We start from the raw sequence: 22342 nt of genomic DNA on the forward strand, positions 1-22342 counted from the left end.
CGTCTTTTATAAACATGTTTGGCTACATTCGAGGGATTTGCTCCGACGAGACTGAGAGGCTGCGTGCGTTTCTCGGCCATTGCAGATAGCCCTGGACACGTCCTACTGGACGGTCTTCAACCACGTTGTCATCTGGGGATCGGTAGCCTTCTACCTCGCCATGACCCTCCTGATCAACTCGGACATTGTGGGCAACATGTTCCTTGGCTCTCTGCGCATGACCCTGGGGTCGGCCCAGTTCTGGTTCGTCGCGTTCCTCACCGTCGCGCTGCTGCTGCTTCCCGTCATCGCCTTCCGCTTCTTCTACGTCGACGTGTTCCCCACCCTCTCGGACCGGGTGCGACTCAAGCAGCGCCGCGCCCGCCGCCTGCGGCGCGAGGGCGCCCCGGAGAGCGGTTTGGGGCGCGCCACGAGCGTGCGGCAGGGGAGCAGACGCCGATCGGTGCGCTCTGGTTATGCCTTTGCGCACCAGGAGGGCTTCGGCAGGCTGATCATGAGTGGAAAGATCATGCGGCGCGCACGGTCGGGCGGTAACTGGAGCAACTCGCTGCACGTGCCACCGGCGTTGCCCAACCAGCCCGACGAGCCGACGGCGTAGTTTGCGGCCGGTGTCTTCCGACGCGATGCGGTGCTTGGCGTGCCGTGCGAGCCATGGTGGGCCCTTGCGCCGTTTGTTGTTGTTGTTGTTGTTGTCGACGTCACCGTGCAGAGGGCTGTCCCCCAGTCGTAGGTTCGGCCGGGGAAAGTGTTTCGAACAAAGAGACGAGTCCCCTTCCTGCGGCAGTTTGGTTACCGTCAGTTTTTAACATTTGACGGCGCCGTTTTTTAATATTTTTTTTTTGTGAATCCTCAGGAGTGATCCCAGGTGCCACTTAAAGGTGCTTTTACGCAGTACCGCTAGACTACGTTTGGCTGTGTTTAACATCAAGTTACGACTGGCAGATGCCGGGACATCTGTGCTTAATATGAAGCGTGGCAGTGGTGTAGTCAGAAGGGAAGGTTTCAGGGTCAGACGACCCCCCGAAATGATCCCAGCCCACTCCCTCCTTCACACCCATCTCAATAACCTAACCCCTCCCCCCCCTCCAAAAAAAAAACAACACCAAGCCTAACCGATTCAAGGAGTAACTTGCCACATGGTGTACAAAGTATGGATGTGCCGGTGACATGCAGTCATATTGCAATGTAACGTAGTCGAACGCTGCTGTGTGGAAGGACCTGAACAGTGAACGAGTCGAGTGGCATTGACACAGTTGTCATGGCAACTGGGAAGGGACCGATTGGAAGCTTCGAGCTAATCTCCGCACAGCGCGGAATGAGTGTGAAGGTTGTGTTTCATTTCATTGTCTGTAACTTAGTCGTACGACTTGCAGTCTTCGTTTTCGTCGACGAGACACGATTGGGCGCTTCTCGAGCCGCGTGTTTGGCGGCACCGCTGTGAAAGTTGCAGCAACGCCAGTTGTGCAAAGACGAGAATGTTTCAAATGAAGTATGAGGCACGTTCCTGAGCCGAGGTCAATGCGAGTGTTGAGGAGCGTATTTCATTTGCAACACTGTCAGCATGGTCATTATTCAAAAAGGTTATCGGCTTTGGGATATATATAATTTTTGTCCTATTGCTTTTTTTTTGCAACTCAAGAAGTGAATTGACATCCTTTGCCGTGTGATATTGTGACGACGAAAGTGAATCCTTACGGAGCAGAGGTGTCCAACGTCCGGGCCGAAAGAGAGCGAAAGGTAGCGTACCGTGCAGTGGCTCGGTTTCCTAAACTTCTGGTTTGCGGAACACGCAGCGCTGTGAGAATAGGTTTTTGCCACTTTCTCGGGTTTACAACTGCTGCTTTTCTTAGTTTAGCGCCGAAACAAATGCAGTGCACACGCTTGCAGATTGGAGTAGCAGGAAATAGGTCCTACCGTGGGGCAGTCTTTGTGTCCACAAATAACCGGAAAGCGACGGAGCATTTTGGACAGTGTCAAGTGCTTGCAGTTGCTTATTTTTTTAATGATTGCACTTTTGCGCGTGTTCATTGCAGTAAGACAACTGCAGAACAGATGGCGGAAGCAGAAAGCGAATTGTTGCCCTCGTATTGCAATGTCCTCAACGTCTGCGGCCTGACAAAACCAACTGGGTTTAGTCGCTTGGAGCTTGCATTTAAGGCTTACGAAATTTTAATGCCGACGACATGTTTTTACGTGGCTGGCACGAGGGAGAACCGCGTCGTCTGCCATGCCGTTTGTTAACACGTTCACTATTTTGTCTCCGGACTCCGGCGCAGTCATGCCTTAAGTAGGTTAGCTACGATTCGTGACAGGGTTGAGTACGTCGCAGCTCGGTTTCAAGAAGTTGTAGCTCAGGCCTCCCTAGGTAGTTAAAGGAACACCAAACTCAAAAAATGTTGTTTTTAAAGTGTCTACATAGAACATGTATGTAAAAAGAAATGTTTAGTTAATGAGGTTAATTTTGAATGTTTGCGACATACCTCAGCAATGCAGGCACCTAAAGAATATATTTTTGGGGAGTCAAGTGTCACTAGGAGCGATTCCAGAACATGTGTCCATTTCAAGTCAATGTGTCGAAATATTACGCTAAAAATGTTTTTTCCATAGAAACTATTTTGCGACATGCGTGTCCCGTTTGGGCACTTAACAAAGGAAGTTTTGGGGGAATTCTGCGCCTTTACAAGTGTTTGCTTTCAAACCGTACACACTACACATTGACAAAGATGTCGGACGGACGAGATGCATTTAGTGCGTAACAAAAAAAGTCACGACTGTTCCCTATTCGATCAGTCGAACGTCCAAAACTCGGTAGCCGAGCATTGGAGGGTGGGAGGGCACGGCCATATTTAACGGCGACACAACTGCCAGAATCGTCTTTCTCGTTGCAGCACTGTCGCACGAGGAATTCAGTGTACCTGCATCTCGAAAGAAGCTATTCAGATTTGCAGGTTTGTACCCAAGCTGCAGGCTTTGTTAACCTTGTTGGGAGTCTATCAAGTTTTATGCGGAGCGCAAGTTTGTCGGCTTCGTGCACAAGGGTTGTGACGATGTCAGAACGTCGGGCTCTTATGGGCCGATTGAAAAAAATAGTGGGTATCGAGGTCTACCCACTATCCTTTTAATCGAAGCCAGTCGGAGCTCGGCATCGTTCTGACGTCGCCGCAACTCCTGCGCAAGAAGCAGACGACTTGCTCTCTGCATAGCAGTACTCTGTTCTGCCCTTACATGGGCTGCTGCAAAGCCTATTAAAGAGGGGAATAAGAACCCTTAAACTTTGTCTGTAGTCAAATTTAAAATGTATTTTCACAAACAAATGACGTACAATCTCTTAATTAGGTAATTTCGTATAGGTCTTTTGTGATTTCTTTTTAAGACGAAGCGAAGAAACGATAATTACTCGCAAGTTGCAGTTCATTATTTCATATTTATATCAAGTTTAGGGCAGAATGTAAAGCCTTAGTATACAGTTTAGTTATTGCTTAAAAACAACAATGCCAAGTTTACTGAAATTGGTTCTCAAGTACATTGTTAAGACCTCCCCAAGCGAGTGGTACTTGACAAAGAAATTCAAAGAGTTCAACTTCCAAGTTTCTTCATGTTTTAAGGGGGGTCTTTGATGCTTATTTCTTTGTGTTTTTGAATAGCTGGGGCTTGAATCGAGCATTTATATTTGACAAGGAGGTGTCGGGGATTGTGGACACTTCTAAATTGTGTCCTAAAACAATTAATGATTTTTCAACTATATTTATTGTTGTGCTTGTATGTATAGACTCCGATGTTGACTGCGATCCAAGTTAAGGGCAAAACGGAATATACACTAGTAGTTGCCGAAGGGCCAATTTTTGTCATCCTTGGAAGACGTAACCGTGCATTTCAAAACTTGCTTTTGTCCAGTACTGTTGAAAAGTCATTTTGTTTGTGCAGGCCAACACCTGAGATTTTAATGACCTTCATTTTGGTTGTGCAGGCCAACACCTGAGAAGCTTTTAATGGCCTACTAGCTCGGTTTTCAAGAGTTCCTTGCAACCAACTGAATTGCTTTTCCTCGCAGGTTAGAAGAAAAAGAAAAATCGCTAGTACCGGAAATCTAGAAACTTTTGTTTGCCGATACCTGTAGCAACGCTTGTGGGAGGTGAAACAATACTCGTACTGCATTTTTTTTTTTTCCTTCATGTGGAATAGCCACATCTTGTTCAGTGTTACTATCACATTGGAACAAAAGCTTTGAGTCGAAGGTTTTCTTTGCCACTTCGGGCAATTTGCCTCGTGACTTTTTTATAACTTGTTTTTGCTCGTAACAGCAGTTTGCAACGATACCTTAGCACAGTACTTTTACACTGCGAGACTGTGCAACCATTTTTATTGTACTATGATTTCTTACGTCCGCTTTAGTAGGTAGGCTAAGGAAGAAGTCGGAGCAAGTTTTAGTTGACCAACGCAAACGGAAACTCTTTCAGTCTCGGCTTGAACTGCCACGACGCCCTGAAGGATGTCCCGTCTGGTTTGCAGAGTTTTCAGTCGATTGTCAGTGTGTTTTGTGTTGACACGACGAATTTGTTCTCCATTTTCACCCGGTGATTAAGCTTGTTGAAGTGTCATCTTGTCCGTTTTCAGATCACTAGCATTGTGCATAGTTTGTTTATTGATACATTGTACCACTAGCATATCTACTACTGCTTCTGTGCTCGATTCTCTCGCTACATTAGTTTGTACTTTCACCCATTTTTTATGCCTTTTTTTCTGCCGACATGTACTTGGTTCACGCAGCCCACGAAAAACTTGGCAAACGACAACACTGCATATCCACCAGCCCACTGACCACAACCATGCTTATTTGTATTTTTTGTGTTTACACGCTTGGTGCTCTTGTTTTGCGACTTTGCGAACATAACTTTTGTTATCGCGACATTGCTTTTCTTTTTTTAAATGGGAAGGAGGAAAAACAATTATGGTCACACCAGCTTTTCTTGTTTTTGGTACTCGCTCTCCTGTCACTGCTGCTTTGCCACCAGACCTCCCCATATTTTTCTGCCATATTTGTACACGCACTTCTCGGAAGACAGCGCCTCGCGACCGCAGGTTTTTGTAAGGTGCCCTCTTGCACTTGTAGGACCCGATCGCTTGGCGAACCCGATCCCTAGTGATCGGTCAAGCCGATGACAGCGGTGGCGAAACGCCACATTTGTAGAACGGAAAACGGGTGTGTGCTTGTATGTGTGTGAATTTCGATTCTGTGTTGCATTTTTCTTTTGTACCGATATTTACACATGCTTTTTAATCTTTGTTTTCAAAGGAGGTTGAAGGTTGCTGCAAAAAAAATACTTTTTTAAGACTGGTGTACCTGGGTTTCGCAAAAGAACCTCAGCAGCAATGAAGAAGTGAGCCCTGTTAATAACGAACTTGACTGTTGTGCAAAATGTTTATCTTTTTTTTTTTTTTTTTTGCGCGGATAGTTTGGATGGATTGGTTTAATTTTTTGTGAAGTTGGGATCTCATTGTTGGGAAGAGTTGAAGACTGGCTGATTTTGATTTCAACAAATTTGAGAAGCGACAGCTATGAGGTAGTACTGAATAGAAAAAGTCCTACCTGGCGAAAGAAAACTTAATTTTGTTGCAGCAGGTTTGTCTTTACTTGAAGCAACTGAAAATTTGCAGCTTTCCTGGAATGTCCTCTATTCAGCCACATGTTTTATTAAAGTAAAAAAATAACAAACATAGGTCTGAACTGTCCTCTTCAAACGTTATTTTGAAATTGTATAAATCAAACATGTTTTTTGTTAGTTTTTACAATGGTTTGTAGGATTTCAAGACGGAACTAACCAGAAAGGGAATAATTAGTCTCAAATCTTTTCTAAAGGCTCATTTTTGCAATCCAAGACTTTTCAGAACTATACCATTTCTGGAATAAATATTAGGGCACAAACGAGCTAGTTTACATGAAACATGATTCAAAAACCTTGAGACTGCAGGTAATGACACACACACTCAAAAGTCTAACTTCCGAGCGTGTGTGTCGTTACCTGCAGTCTCGGGGGTTTTTGAGTCTTGTACCATTTCTGTTGTCAAATATGAATATTTATGCGAGTTCCATACGAACTGGACCGCAGTCTTTTACGCACCCGGTGCGACGTTAGTTTGTTATCAAAGGGCTCGACGGTGCATATCTTCTCTAAGCAGTTGGATTCCGCAACGGTTTCGTGTGCAAGACCGCTCGCACACAGCATACCTTTTCGAGCTTTTATTTTCCGACGACGTTCCTGCCACGAGCGCCTATTTTTGTCGTCCTCGTTCTAGCAGTGTGCATGGAGGCTTGTCCCATCATCGTGCAATGGAGTGCCTTAGGTGTCAAGGTCACGAACATGGCCGATCGTTCTGCAAGAGTCGGCTGTCAACAGACTTACATTGAAAATAGAGGCTTTGGAGGAGGGGAAACACGCGTGTACCTCCGCATCATTGTCGCTGTTAGCGGGACAGGCTACCACGAGAAAACTGGAATAAAACAATATCGCGAGAGATGATAAAATCTCAATGTCCTTGTGTTGTTTCTTTTTGTCGTCGAAGCGGTGCAGACGTGCCGTTTTCGCCCGACGCTGTAAAACTTCCGTGGTCGTAGACGGGATGAATATGGCGGAGCGTCTTTTTCGAATGTCCAGCCTCTAGCATGTGCTCGTCCTTCGTGCACTGCCTGAATGAACGAACAATCTTTTATTTGCCCAAAGGTGGTGTTGACGGCTGGTGCAACCGACCGGAAGTCCAGTCAGTCATCACTGCCGCCCCTTGGAAGGCGGCCAGGAGCCCTTGGGCCCTGGCGGCATCTGCAGCTACCTGGACTAGTTTCTTCTGCGTGGTTGAGTCTGTGCTCTTGAGAAGAGAGTACCATTGCTATGGAGTTGTCACCTCCCGGATGACGGGATGTCTAACCCTGTTCATTTTCGTGCACCTCCACATGATGTGGTCCAAAGTTGCATGCTGAATGTAGTTTGCACTCGGGCTTGGACTGTTCAGGATACCACTTGGCTAGACCTATCAGACACGGGGAAAGTACCAGTTTGTGGCTGCCTCCTCCGCACCGCACTGCCTGCGCGTGGACTCTTGAGACGCCGGAGCGTTAACAATAGCAAGCTCCCACTGGAGGTCGGACAACTGAGACTTCTACCAATTGCTCTTAAAGGGATGCTGAACCGAAATCTGGATACCACAAAACAGGGCAGCAAAAGCGTGAAACGGGATGCTACGAACACCAAAACATCACTCGTACTGCGATATCTCGAACGAATGACGGTATTTTTCTAAAAAAAGGAGGCGCATTTGACAGGTATGTTGACGTCGTTTCTCCGAGAAGAGTCAAGGAGGAGAGGAAACGGGCCTCGTGGGCTTTTCCGCCTCGCTGCCTTGAGGGGGCGAAGCGAAGAGAGGAGGAAACGAGACATGTTGACGTCATGTGCCTCGTCGGCCTCGTTTAATCTAGACCTTTTTTGTCCAAAAATATGGCCGTCCATCGAGATATCACCGTGCGAGTGGTGCTGTAAAGATTGTAGAGTCTCGCCTACCGCTTCTGCATCATTCTCTGAAAACCCAATTTCGGTTCACCATCCCTTTAACCCCGTCTGAGACTATGTGCAGTGTGCAACAGTTGCAATCAATGTGCAGCGACTGTTTATTGCATTGTAGCGTGTTACCAGACTCGTTTGGGCTCAAGTTAGCAGCTGTCACGGTGCAAATGTTCTGCAATTCAAGTTGCTTCAGTTGCTTTTTTTTTTTTTTTTCTTGCGCCAAGTTGGAAATTGCAACTTCAGTATTTACAGGTACGTCTTTTGCGATCAGACACGCTTCCATTCTCATGAATCAATATCTGTGCGAGGTTGAAGCTGAAACGGCTCCTTCTCAAAGCGCAACTTTTGGACTTTTTGCCAGTTTGTGGGAAGGATGTGTCAGTGTCTAGGGCAGGCAAAAGTTTTTGCAACATGTAGCCAAATGTGTATGCCGCAAGATTCCGAGCAGAGTCTTAACGCTTGAACGTGTTGGATGGGAAATGAAAAGACAAGGCCACGTTTCAATTGCTTTATTTACAAAGTAGTTACGAGCACCGTGAAAATGTTGAAAAAGTTGGCAGCACAACCTGATGCGCAGAAGAGCAATGGCTACAGCACTGATGGAAAAGCATGCTCGTGCGTTTTTTCATGTCAAATTCGGACAGGTTCAAAGATATACGGACAGCGGCAGTTGCTTCTGCCCTGCAGAGGAAGCTACTACAAAGACGGTTCAAAACATATGCTTGTTTACTAAAGAATGAAATAGTTCATGCGGAACGGCCGAGGCACATGCCTTGAAAACCCCGCCACGTTGGCTATACTTCCTCAAATAAGTAAAAGAAAAAAAAAGCACAAAGCCTTAGTGCTGCTGAACAACGGACTGCTTTTTCACTTTGACACACATACAATTCCTCCGACGATATTCCTCATATTAAAACTGGCATTTGCTCGTCTGTCATCTCCATGCCTGTCGTACGCTACGCTACCTTTTGAGCAAAAGAGGGAAGTGCAAGAAAATTATATTCGCAGAGGACAAAGCATGCTGCAAGCAATATGGTACCAGAGGCAGATAATTACTATCGGCGAAGTCGTTGCTTCATCTACTACCTATAGCCAACATCATTCACAAGATCCCTTTAAATCTTGGTTTATAAAAACTTCTAGTGGTTTGGCTGATTGCACGAACACAACACTAAGCTGAAAAAATTGTTATAGAAGCCCAATTTCATCGGAACCATGACGACATAAAGAACAAGTTTGCAGGGCCTTTTTATCACAGCAGAAAGTGCACAAGAATGAGCGCTTTTTTCTTCATCTTTTTAAGCAAAAAGTTGCACGCTGCTCACACAGGAATGAACACAACAGCTAGAAGTACCCAGAAAACATCGAGCAAGACGGGTTAATCTCAACGAAACGGCACGCCTGCGACGTACAACAGAAGCGTGCGTAGACGCGACAAACGGTAATTGCGACGTTCCAGGCACGTTTTGTACTCTTACTGAGATTCCATCTTGGCCACTTCCGATGCTATGCGGAGCGCAAGTTTGTCTGCTTCTTGCACAATGGGTTGAAATGATGTCAGGATGCTGAAAAAAATAGTGGGTAGACCTCGAGGCATCTAGCACCGAGGTCTATCCACTATCCTTCCATTCATCAAAACTCGGCGCCGTTCCGACATCACCGCAACTCCTGCGCAAGAAGCGGACGAACTTGCTCTCCACATAGTCGCTGACAGAATGGGAAAGGCAAGGCGTGCCTTTGAAATGCCTGGCCCCCAGCCGCCCTGCTGCATGCCTTCCACGGTGCTTTGGCTGCGTGCGTGCGTGCACCCGAGGTGAACGAGACGATGAGTCGTCGGAGGTAGGATGCTCGCGCTAGAGATGGGACGACCGAAACTCTCCCCTGCCGTCCTCACCGTCAGTGGCTGCAGATGTGATTTAGCTTGTACACACACAAAAACAACGAAAAAAATGTCTACTTTGGCTCGCTACGTCTGACGACGTCCACGTCGACAACTTCGCCAATTATATGAATTTTCTTCGAAGTACTGACCCAACTACCCTTCCCTCCCTTCCCCCCCCCCTCCTCCCACCCTCAAAAAGAAGAAGAAAAAAAAAAAAAAAAAAAGGCCAATGCCCTTACAGATCTTTTCTTGCAAGAATTAGAGGTAATACAAAAAAAAAGGGTGCACTTTCTAGCCCATCTTGAGAATGCCCGAAATTGCGAAGCAGTTTGCGAGGAAGGGAACGAAAAGGCTGTGAATATTCCGGACTGAAACCACGAGGTGACGGATTGTGGTAGCGTGCTTTCAAAGCTTTCCCAGTGCTCAACTAGATGCACGTCCAAAACGGTGGTTTAAAAACTAGTATACGTTGCTCCGCCGAACTCGACGAGCTGACCTTGCGACGGACGGCTCTTTTGTCGCGCAATGTATCCTGCACGACATGACGCAAGAACGCCGTCGAGAAGCAGGGTCGAAAACCGGGGTAGAGACACGAATAGGATACAATGGAAGAAGTCGTTTGGAAGCATGTGATGCCGGCATGGCTATCCGATGGCACTCCACGAATCTCGAAGCAGTGCAGCATTTGGAAGCCTCAAACTCTATTCATACTAAACCACTGTTGACTCAATCTCACCTTTTCTTTTTCTTCGCAAATCCCAAAGGAGTGACCTCACAGGTCAGGTCACTTTACACGATGCGCAACACAATGCACGTGAGAGAAGACATGAATGAGAACTCCCATTATTCACTGCTGAACTGACTCAATAAAAAAAAAAAAACATTTTCCAGCTTTTCTTTTTTTCCTTCTTGCAAATAATCTTGCACGGTTAAAGTATATCCACGGCTCTTGAAGTGATCCCTCACTTCGCCCTTGTTCCACATACCATGCAAAATGAATGAATTTTCGCTTCCATTGCATACGAAACCAAACCAACTTCGCTACAACCGGGATGCTTGCTTCCAATTGGCTGTCAAAGCCGGAATAGACTACTGCAGCGCTGTAGCCGACGCCAAAGTATAAGGTCTTATCGAGCCCCAGGGAAGTTATTGAACCCTCAGCGGACGACGCTCGAAGGCTCAGAACGGGGGCGAGGCAGTGACGTATCCGGGGCTACCTCGCTGTATCCATGTAGTGTTGCCGGTGCTTCGACAGCATGTCTGTAATCGTAGCCACCTTTTTCAGAATCGGCTGCATGAAAAAAAAGACGAGCAAGGTAAATTTATGAGTAACTTCCGTCTGCATTTTGCAAACAACCAAACCAAGGCTGCTTACGGTCCTTTAGAAAACACAATTCCAGTCTTGTTTCGTTATGTCGCGGCAAGTGCTGTTCTTGAAATTGAAACTCGCGGAGATGAAAGTTTGACTGTAGGCTTCAACGTTTACAATTGGTATTTGTAGCAATCTATTTGTGTCCAGTAAACTTTCGTTAGTTCGACCTCGGTCAATTCAACTTTTCGTTTGATTTGATCGTGTTCAAAAGTCCCGGCGAGCGCCCATACATTTCTATGGGAGGAAAAGTTTGATAGTTCGAACTCAATCCGCACCGAAAAGACTCCGCATCAAATAATTCGTCCCGAGCTAATGCGCGCCGGCTCACATTGCACGGCACCACGGCAGAAAAACCACCAACGTACGGCGAAACACGGGCCCTTTGCTGCAGAGCCGAACGTGCGCAAATATGCGGCTGCTCCTCTACGCCATTGAGATGGACCACGGTGAATGACACGAGCCAGCACAACCAATGTGGAGAACATAGCACGTGTTCGGGCGTGGAGACAGTGCGCAACACTGGCGCGCGCTCTCAAAGCGCTTTTCTGCAGCATGGTGTGCGGTCCATCTTGCGCGCCAAAAAGCTCAAATTCTCCTTTCCTTTTTTTTTTTCTTTTTTTGTCGCCGACAGTCCGGGCACTTGGTGCCACAGTCGGCTCGTAAAGCTTTCTCAGCGCGCGCTCTCAAGGCACTTTTCTGTAGCATCGTGCGCGGTCTATCTTGCGCGTCGAAAAACGCAAGTTCTTGAGACGTTGCCTCTTCTTTTACCACCTTCTGTTGTGTTCTCTTTTCTGCCCCAGTCTCAGGTTTACAATCATGTGCAAGTTCTCTTTTCCTTTTTTTTTGGGGGGGTTATTTTTCTTTGTTGTTGATGGTCTGGCTGCCAGGTGCCAAAAACGGCACATAAAACTTTTTTTCTTTTTTTAGTGCGCAATTTTTTGTGGACGCGACGTTTAGTTACGTTGTTCTCCGGAGCATGCTTTTGGACACGAGTTTTAAGCGCAGACGGGAGCAGACCATCCGTGAGTACTTTGGACAATAAAAGGAACTTTAATTTTAACCGTTTTCCTGTCCTTTTTTTTTTAATTCAATCATTCAGATAATTTGACCAAACCTCAAGGTCCCGTCGAGGCCGAATTAACGAAATTCTACTGTATTAGCTTTCTATTACAATCCAAAAGGCCTTGTTCTGTATAAAATGCCCAGCATATTCTTTGTGAAACAAAATGAAATGTTGGGTGCTGGAGATTTATTTATATACATGCTGTAATTGATATATTATTGCCTCATCATAGCTAGTAATTATGTACATTAGCTAGTAATTATACAGTAAGGCAGTATAGAAGCCTACAGAACTTTTGAACAAGGCCCATAGGGACAACAAATAACAATGACTCAGCGCTCGGCTGACAACCGAACGCCGCATCAGCGTTCGGCTGAAGCTTGTGTTCTCGGTCGGCTGAGGGGGAGGAGGGGCTCTTTTGTTACCACTCAGGCCTGCATGAACAATGCAGCATGCACGGAGCAAATGCCCAGCTCAGCACAAATGCCGAAGTGGTCAAGCTTGCATTCTCTGACGACTGCTTCGAGAGAGGTTTGGCACTAACAATAACCGCCACTTCATTAATTGTTATTATTTTCACGTTAAAGGAGCTGTGCAACAATTTTAACGTTGAAAGAATTTGCATCCTCTATTTATGACATTGTTTATTTTGTCACAAAGGACAGAAAACACATCTTCCTTCAAACTGTTGCGGTTCTGCCGCATAATTGCAAGGCAAAAATATGAATATTTCCCCATCTGCAGCCGCAAGCGGCAGCCATGAGGACCACGCGGCGTGACGTCAAATGGGGTCTTGTAAAAAAAATAGAAAGTTGTGCAACTACCTTCTCGATAAAAGGTAATTTTTCCATAAATCTTGTCGTTCCAACATAAATATAAATGCATCAAAAACCTATAATCATAGACAAACTTTAATTATATTAGGGAGGCTCAAATGAGGTTGGGTGCCACTGCTAGATCGGGGATCACAGGATCTGGATGCCATTTAATTGCTAAATTTTGCTGAGAGTCTATGGGGCAAACTGTCATTTTATTTGCTCAGTTCATGAGAGCCTATTAATGTGCTTGAATAATTTACGCAAGGTATAAATGATTACTTTTCCATTGCCACCAGTTTTGTTCCAGTAGGTCGTTAAGAATATTTTTATTGCGAAAAATGGTGAATTCCGCCATCTTGGACGTTGCTGCTTGTCTGGCAACCCTGCTTTCTCCTCTCGACGTTTGCAATTCCCGGAGCGAGAAGGAAGCAAAAGAGGCTGCGCCAAGGCGTTCGTTGCTTGCAATGGGAGGCGAGAGGAGGAAAGGCACATGGAGCAACAGGGTTGCAACAGAGCGGGCGTCTGCTCTCGTGCAGGCAACATTGGCGCCATATCCTGTCCCAATCCTCTCCCTCGGGCGCCGCCAGTAAACTGTAAATGCTCTCCAGGTTTTGAGTTGCGCCCACCCTCACTTGAGCCTCCCTAAATTATATAGAGTTTCAGTGGCGCCATCTAGCCGCTAGAAGCCGAACTGTAGCCGGAGGGCCGCAGAGGACGGCTGGACCCGGACTTGCACGTACGCACTTTACTCCTTTCGCCATGTTGATCGTGCAGTGCAAGCACATGGTCACGTTGTTTGCGAGCGGGTGAGTTCTCGCTGCTCACTGATGGCACTAGAGAGAGATCTTCACCAGAACCCCGCGCGTGATAAAGATAAAGAACAAAAACCGCTGTTGCCTGCATGCCCTAGTTTTTATAAATAAAAAGACAAAGATTGAGGTTACTGGCACCTCTCAACTCCTTCACCAGAATCCCGCGCGAGATGGTGAAGAAGTTGAGAGTTGGCAAAAACCTCAACCTTTGTCATTTTTTAAAAAATAAAAACTAGGGCATGCAGGCAAAAGCAGTTATTGTTCTTTACTTCAGAAGGGTAGAGACAACAATTCCCACATTTAAGCAAAGCACTGAAATTGTTGCACAGCTCCTTTAACATATGGACGTGCCCACAAGGCCTGTGGGCACGTCCATAGGCCTCAGTGTTGGATAAACACAGGTGTGGGGACAACAAACAGGTCAGAGTGCCCCGTATAGTTTGACCTCCTCGCTAATAGGGCATGTTTAGCTTAAAATCGTGCATTGCTTGGTGGCTCAGATCTGATAAGAGGGTGCTTGAACTAGAAAAACTTTACTTCGCACATTTTCAAGGAAATCTGTAAGCTCAAGGAACACACGAGAGTGCTCTTGGGCGCTCCTCACCCTGCCAGCAAGAAAAGGAACATAGACCTCCGATATTATCCTATCATCTCCAAGAACAGTGGAAGCGTAAGGCCCACTTCAGACGGGGCAATTTCGCCCAGCAACTTGACGTCGCAACACCAGCAACACGGGCCACCCGCATTCACATGCAGCAACCATTTGCTGCATTTGCCATCATTATCATAAAATTTTATTTTTCTTGCACTAGTTAGACACATAGCTACACGCTATAAACGTGCTTTTATTCATTTAAATGTCATTGAGAATACTAATGCATCTTTCTGAAACTGTTTATTTCCACAATACAATCAATTTCAAACCAGAACAAAGTCTTTAGTTGTCATCATCACCGGCACAGGGCATCACATGAAAATATTGCGCCCCTGATTGGCCTGCTGCTGCTTCAAACATCTTCAAATTGCTCCGAGTTGCTCGCTTGTTTCGAGCCGGACCTGATCTCAGCAATTTGCGTCGATTTAGGGAAAGCTAGGAAACAACCCGCCAGCAACACCGAAATTGCTGAGAAAGTTGCCACGTCTGAAGCTGGCATAACCGAGGTCTGCCAGGCAATCCCGTAGGCTTACCATTTCGTTGCTGTGAGAAAGCAGGTCCTCCTTGTGCACTGCACAAATGTGATGCAGTGTTGCCAGGTCACGCGCAGGATCGCCCACAATCGCCTCGTCTGGTTCCGGCTCTTCTGGAATGTTCTGCACGGGAAAATGTTGAAGTCATCTTTGGCAGCTTCCACTTGTCCTATGCGGCTGAAGGCAACTGTGCGGGAGTAACGCCTTTGGAGGTTTTTAGCTTGCACCCGCTCCTACTATGCAGCCATGGCTTGCACAGCGTTACGTGGCTCCTCACCACAGCGTAAAGATGGGCGAATTGTGCGACGAATAGCAGCGGTGATTGATTATAAAACATAGCGACGAAGGTAGCCCATGCGAATGGCACGGTTACATATCCCTTTTTCAGTTTTTTCGTATATTTAACGTGAAACATCCTTTGGCTAGGTGCTCAGCATTTTGTGAAGCCCAGATAAAAGCGTGGCCGCGAGGCTTGACACCGATTGGTTGACGGGTGGGAGAGAAGGAGTGATCAAGGCGAGGAGGAGCTCGACCTCCTGTGTGCACCAAGGGAAAGGAGCTAGAGTGCGTGAAAGGCTCTGCAAGATCGCCAGGTTAATAAGCCCAATTAGCGGTAGTACAGCTTCATTCTAGGAACAACTATCAAGTATACACATGGTATGCTTTAAACTAGCTGATTAAGAGTGCCGTGAACGTATGCTTCTGGCTACTCAAAGTACCGCTAAACGTTTGTGATGCTAGAACGTTTCACGTATCCAGAACAATTGCCTGACGATTTGCCATAAGTTCTTTTTAAATTATTTTTGTGTTTTATTGTCTGCTGTTGAGGTTGGGCCACACACGCACGCGGCAAGGTGCGCGCGCAAGCGGCGGCGCTCGCAGTTCTTGCCAACTACACCTTAACAAGGTTCTACAGTATTTGAATTTCCTGGATGCTCTATTTGGTAAGCTACCGTTTGCCACAACCTCCAGTATTAGCAGAGACGCACAGAAATTTTAACTGGAGCTCAAGTTAACATACTTTCGTCCATCGAATTATCAATCTATCAAATTATTTTACGATCCCCTTTGAATTCAATATATCCGAATTCGACTGTATTGCGCGGAGACCCCGGACGCTCATTGGGGCTGACTAAACTCCTGCCGTAAAAACAAACGCACAATTTGCACGAACGGCTGCGTAAAATCCAGATGTATGATTGCTGCCAAAAACATTTTGCGACTTTAATCCCCAAAACTACTTTTCTAAACAGAAAAGACGGCCAATGCCGAAAGTACCATTTCTCTAGTTTTGTAAAAGGATGCGAGATTGGTTTGTTCAGAAGAACCTGTAAGAAGCCTTGGCCCATTGATTCATTTCAACTCTCGAAAAGAGACCCAAGTTGTCACTCACGGCAATTTCGTCCAGAAAGCGCATCATGCGGTTCTTGTTCTTCAAAATGAACGGGTTAACAACCTCCATCCATGGCTCCTGCAACGAGAGCAATACTACCTGTAGCTCGTTCTAGTCGAAAGGGCAGAGCCAAGCTGAGCTACGAGTAGGCAAGCTATTTCACCTTTACCTTGGCACCAAATTCCACCAGGTTTGCCAGGTTCTGCAAACATTTGGCCACTAGAATCAGACTGCGAGACGCAGTTTCCGATGGCGTATCTGAAAGGGAAGAGACGGGCATCGGATCTGCCACGATTCCTTTTCGGAACGAGTATGACAGTCTCTTTCTCTCTCCTCCTCTTGAGTGCTGGTACAACCACGATCTTAGAGTACCTGGTCTGGAATGTTTATGTCGCACTATGGGAAAGTTTTTCCTAGGGACATTTGTGTCCCTAGAGATAACTTTTACGTAGTGCGACCTCGAGACAAATTGTCCCTAGAGAAAACTTTTACAAAGTGTGATTTATTTGTCTAGGGACAAATTAAAGCACCAGAGGCGCTTCTATTTGCCCTTAAAGAAATCTCTAGGGTCGTACATCATGAAAAAATAGTGCACAGAGAGACGAGGACAAGGACAGGAACGGAACACAGAAGACAGACAAGTGCTTTTTACTTTCGTTGGGAAGAGCATTTCTTCTGTGCTCCGTTCCTGTCCCTAACCTCATCTTTTTGTGCACTATGTTTTTATCATGTTTAACCAGTACCAACTCGCCCAGCTTACCACCTTACCTGGGGACGTATTATATTGAAATAATTGAAAAGCCACGTGAAGAATGCTACACCTGATCTAAAAAAAAAAAAAACTATCAAAATGTTTTAAGATTTTTTTTAAAAATTATTTTAGTTTCTTTTTTGTTGTCGTTTTAATTCAATTTATTCAAGCGTCGTGCCAATGTATTCATGGTTCATTCACAATGCACCCCAGCCTTAGTTTTAAACTAGCTGATGCATGAAGAACAGATTTTTTAAAATTTGCAGTGTGCTTCAGCTCAAATTTTTATGAATATTTTGTCTTAGTGTCTCAACCCTGTGTTCTCTGCGTTTGTGAAACCTTCTACGAGTGATGTAAAGACAAAAAAAATTCGGTCAAATCATAAAAAAGATCAATCATTTCTTACCAGTGATTAGGTTGAACTGTCTCGGATTCAAAATGGCAGGACACAGGAGTCTCAGAAAGATGAAACCACTGAGGAAAAGAAAAAATACATGCCAAAAAATGTAAGCAGCCACAGAAAAAAAATTTGGCTATCTATACACAATGCTTGCCAATAGGTTATAGATGAATACACATCTGAAATATGCAAAAAAGTGCAATGTCCTGTTCATGCTGACAGTATTGCACAGTGTACATATAGAGGAAAGGCGATGCAATAGACCTATTGCTCTATTACCCAAGCACCAAGGAGAATGCAGGGTTTGGTGTTCCACGCGCCGCGTGTGCTGGCCTCAGCAGTAGTAATTTTTCTAAAGCAAATACCCAAAACAAATGGCATCTTGCACGTGCGCTCGTTAACAGTTTATTCTGGTTATCCCTGCATTCTCCTTGATGCTTGGGTAATATAGTAAATGGTCTATTGGAATGGATCTCAGTTGCTACTACTTGCACAAAACAGCAATAGAAAGAGAACTTTCCCAAAGGTGAGTTATCCTAAACCACTCGTTTCTGCACGTTTCACCCAAATGCTTTCTATTCGCTCATAATCGGTTCACCAACTTAAGAATGTAATAAAGTCAAATTCTTTACCTGACAACTCTGGTCTTGACAAGCGTGTCGTGGGGCCACTTGGCAGCCACCTTCTTTTGGAGGCAGTGGCAGATGTACCTTAACATCCTGCAACAGTCACAAAAGTTACAGAAAAAACTTAAGTTGTCTTCAATGACCAAAAATTGAAGCGTGTCTTGATATCTGATAAACTCTGACACACAGAATGTGATATCATGCTGCATGTGATGTCACAGTCACGTGATATTATGACGCCATGAAACATAAGTCATGCGATATTGTGCTGTAACGTGACATCACAGTCATGTGACATCCTGGTGTCACGTAAAATTGTGTCGTATAAGCAATGTAACCCCTATGGGGCAATATATCTTACATGACCTTGACCAATATGTCGGTCAAGCGTAGTGCTCAAGCTTTTCTCGTGAAACACAACCCCATAACATATTCAGAGTTAGAGAATGCAATTGCTTACATTGAAAAGAAGAGATAAACGTTACTAAAACAACTTGGTTGGGAAACTGCCATAGAGCCTGCTTTAAAAAGTGGCTTCGATCCATACTCGAGAACCGAACTAAAGGCGATTGGAATGCCGCCATTTCTCCCGCAGCAGTCACTTTGAGAACTGCACATATCGTGCAAGGTCCGGTGGCGCCGTCTCGCAGTGCCATTTTGCAGTAGCAATAAAAATGAACTTTAATGTTTCGACTTGTCGCTAAAGGGTGGCGCTGTTATCGTATTTACCGCAGTTTGGTCTTGGTGGACACGAGCGGTCCAGGTTTCAAGGGTGAAAGTTCCAACCGAGTGTTTTAGTAATGTTAGAAGCGACTCACAACCCACATCCATACTGTATGTAACTAACGCTTTGAACATGAAAATATGCAACAACAGTCCTCATATAGCAGCATTTCAGACAGCTAAGAGTTTGCTCGTATTTAGAGCGAGAATCTTCCAACAGGCTCCGCGATGGGAGTGGCAACAATGACGGGAGGTGTGTCTGACGGTCTCACTTGGGACAGTGGTCGACAGCAGAGAAGATGGACTCCACCACACTGTCCAAGACGGACAAGAGGTGCTCAGCGTTGGCACATGCTTCCGACGGACTGTCCAGCTTGCTGGGGTTGAGCTGCGTGTAAGCGGAAGCAAGCTGGTTACTCCGACGAAGTTCCCATCAACGAACATCACCCTAAACAACAACAAAGATGCATGGAACAATTTGCAAAGAGCCACAACAATGCTCTGCAAATATTTTGTTGTATTCGCGGGCTTTGCGACAAAGCGTCACAGTATAGTAGTTTGCCTTGAAACTACTGCTAAAGCCATGTCTGGTACACTTATGCTCCATTGAGTGCAGCTGTGGATATCAACGGAGCTCACAACAAATTTCTATGCGTGGCTTCTAAAACCGAGTTCCTAGGGTTGCCCAGGCGAAAATTTCCTTGGCTGTTACTGCATCCTAAGTAAAGTGCTCTTCCAGTATGAGAACTATGTTTTAGGTCTGCTCCATCCACTGATGTATTCATCAACTGCATTATTGTTTGCAGTTTATATGCTCCTGCATTACCTTATTGTTTCAATGCCAATATTGGAAGAAGTTACCCTGCGATTATTATTATTATGATGGTGATGATGATGATGATGCTTTATTTATTTGATGCCCCAGGACCAGCAGGTCAGAATATGGTGGGTGGCACATGAATCAAAACCAAACCACAGTCCAGGTTAATAATCACATGCGTTGAGAAACGCCGTGCAGATTAATAGCCGAAGAGATGCAACTCGAGCTCCCTTTAAACACAAACAAATCTGAAAATGGATCAACATGAGGAGACAGGTCTTTCAAACATTTCTTTACCGGTTGCGAGAGATTTTCATCCCTTGAGATTGAAAGTTTGAGAATGCCCGCCCTATAACACAATCCAACTTTTGATTACAGCAGCAGCACCAAGATCGTGACAGCACACGAAGTGATAAATATGAAGTGCACAAAACATCCTGGTGCATTACAGCCTTGGATGCTTCTAATCAATCAATAAATCGACAAAGACTGACCTCACACGACTGCCGTCCGTCCATGACCCTCAGGATGGAGTCATGGACCGTGTGCCGCAGAAACTCGTGGCCCGTCGAGCGCATGTAGTGGTCCATCAGCGTCGTCGTGAGCGACGTCATCCGAAACAACGTTGATGTCTCCTCTGCACCAAGGAAGGCAAAGACTCTGTGAAAGGACTCTTCCAGGAGAAATGCAGGAGGGCAAGCTCTGGCTACGATCTTGCCCTCGTAGCCAGAGCTACGAGGGCAAGCTCTCGGTTCTTATTTGGACCCCCAGCTATGCAGGTAGTGGACTTTGAGCGAATCACGATAAACGTGTCGTCTGCTTCTCTCTGCCAGACTGACATGATGTTCCTGGGAACAAAAATCTGAAAAAGGATCTTGCACATCTGGATGTTCAAAAAGGGCTCTCATGTGCAGTACTTACTCACTAAACATTCAAAAAGTTACACAGGGCATGAACAGAGATGTTATGCACCTGTAAAGTTGCAAGGAACACTAAACTCTAATGCAGTAGAGTGATGCATGCAACATGTGAGAAACGCCGCTTCACCCTCGAGTAAACAGCGCTTCTCGCCTGAATGTCAGGTCGTCGTGGCAACTATCACGAGTGGAACCGTACTGGAGATATGGGAGAATCAAAGTGTGCAAGACAGCTGGAATTCGTCAATTGGTTATCTTAAGACTGCAAACCACCATAAAGTTGCTGGAAAGTTTGAATGATTGCTTCTGTGCTACTGCAGAGAGAGTCAACCCGACGTGAGAACGAGGTAAGAAAGGAACTTGCCCTCGCGGTCGATCTCTCTGTCGTTCATCTCTCTGAGCAGAAGTGCCTCCTTCCGCTCGCTGCGGAAGACCCGCAACATGGCGCTGGCCAGGGGCATCCGGTCCTTGTGGCAGAGGTCAGCCAGCACGCTCACCAGGTGGAGCTCGTCGTCCACCACGAGCTGCGGCGGTGGCGCAAAACACCCGTCATCGTCCAAGCCTGAGACGTCCCTTCCAGTCTCGTGAAGTCACTACTGCAACTCAAATTCCTAGAAACCCAGTCTCGATGCAAGTGCTCTTTTGCACTTGGCTTTAGGGGCACAGTGGCATGCACTTGTTTCGAATTCAGCCTGTTCGTGTAACCGAGTGTGCTTAATATCTTCGGTGGAGCTGCATCTCAATGAACCATTTTGGATTGCTCTATGTCTAGTTTATTGTGGCTTTGAGGGATACGCCTTGCATTCTTGCAGCCTCACAGTGATGAAGTCGTGAGACACTCTTATGGGACTTGAGTAGTTTTGTTATGAACAGCATAAACCATAAAGTACAGGGAGCGACGAAGCCTCTCATTGAGGCACTATGCAACGGTCAGTCAAGTCAATTGAGTGTAGTTGTCCAGTTGACTACAGCTGTCCACACAATTATGGCTATCCACATGACCACGACTCTAGCTTATCGCTTGACTAGTTGGCCAGATGATTGGCTGTCCACAAACGACTGTGGCTGTCCACTTGACCGTGGCTATTCACATAACTACAGCTGTCTGCATGACTGTGGCTGTCCCCATCACTGCAGCCGATCACATGACTGTGGTTGACCAGATGACCGTCCCTGTCTCTGAACAGCCACGGTCACCCCAGGCCCGTGGAAGCAAGGGCACCCCACCTCCTTGAAGGTGGTGTACTCCGAGAGGGGCATGATGACTTCGTGGACGTAGCGGATGCGCATCCGCAGTGAGCCCCAGTCCTCCCTGATGGGAGGAGTCAGCCCCCCCAGGGAGAACCACTCTTCCATCTCCTCGCAGTTCACCAGGCTATCCAGCTCTACCGTGACTTCCGCTGAGAAAAACGACACGCGTGATGGTCAATGTGATGCATTATTTTCTTTTAATTATAGCCAAAGCGCAATGAGGTTCAGCTTGACATCTTTGTTAACCCGACAAGTAAAAGTTGTTAAACGTAGAAAAATCTGGTGTCACTCTAACATGCAGACATCGAACGTTCCAAACGTTTCATAAGAGGCTAGCTGAAGCTACACGAATACCTGCATATAATGTCGGTTCTCAAGTGACGCAAAAAAATGCTTGCTTTCAGCCAAAGCAGGTGATCAAGCGCGGCAATGGGACAAGGAGTTTTCTTAATTTTTCCTTGATACCACCGAAACAGTGACACAAAAATTAAATGAGCTTGATTATTCTCGGTGCGAAATCTTCGTATGCTACTTAATAGACGCGCCAAGTTTCACTATTTTTTAGAACAGCATAACCGCTTTAACACAGTTCACGATCAAACCAAACACGTCAAGACCATGACTGTGATTGAAGGCGCTTTTTTGAGATGAACGACATATTGCTGGGGCCGTCAACAGCTCAAGAGGCGCGGAGTGGCTTATGTCCACGCTTCTCGCTTTGCGATTTCTTTTTTGGCGTTCTTGGCGGCTCACGCTAGAACCTTGTCGACTGG

At 46.0% G+C, this 22342-nt stretch overlaps 2 protein-coding genes across 2 annotated transcripts in view; one reads left to right on the plus strand and one right to left on the minus strand.

The window, feature by feature from the left end:
• The window catches only part of LOC8025060 (phospholipid-transporting ATPase ID), a 95117-nt gene extending 88584 nt beyond the window's left edge, over window positions 1-6533 (plus strand). The window contains exon 23 of the mRNA XM_029973213.4: window positions 86-6533. Within this exon, the coding sequence (XP_029829073.1) occupies window positions 86-598 (513 nt within the window). The 3' untranslated portion in view covers window positions 599-6533. The remainder of the gene's footprint in view (window positions 1-85) is intronic.
• A 1514-nt stretch (window positions 6534-8047) lies between these two features.
• The window catches only part of LOC8025059 (ras GTPase-activating protein 1), a 30858-nt gene continuing 16563 nt past the window's right edge, over window positions 8048-22342 (minus strand). The window contains exons 17-26 of the mRNA XM_042288982.1: window positions 21546-21718; window positions 20683-20842; window positions 19896-20038; window positions 18854-18969; window positions 17865-17951; window positions 17239-17306; window positions 16251-16339; window positions 16082-16159; window positions 14689-14811; window positions 8048-10726 (exon numbers count right to left, since the gene is read on the minus strand). Of these exons, the coding sequence (XP_042144916.1) occupies window positions 10649-10726; window positions 14689-14811; window positions 16082-16159; window positions 16251-16339; window positions 17239-17306; window positions 17865-17951; window positions 18854-18969; window positions 19896-20038; window positions 20683-20842; window positions 21546-21718 (1115 nt within the window). The 3' untranslated portion in view covers window positions 8048-10648. The remainder of the gene's footprint in view (window positions 10727-14688; window positions 14812-16081; window positions 16160-16250; window positions 16340-17238; window positions 17307-17864; window positions 17952-18853; window positions 18970-19895; window positions 20039-20682; window positions 20843-21545; window positions 21719-22342) is intronic.

Source organism: Ixodes scapularis, unplaced genomic scaffold (genome assembly GCF_016920785.2).
Source record: "Ixodes scapularis isolate PalLabHiFi unplaced genomic scaffold, ASM1692078v2 PGA_scaffold11__112_contigs__length_91849675, whole genome shotgun sequence".
Classification (NCBI taxonomy): domain Eukaryota; kingdom Metazoa; phylum Arthropoda; class Arachnida; order Ixodida; family Ixodidae; genus Ixodes; species Ixodes scapularis.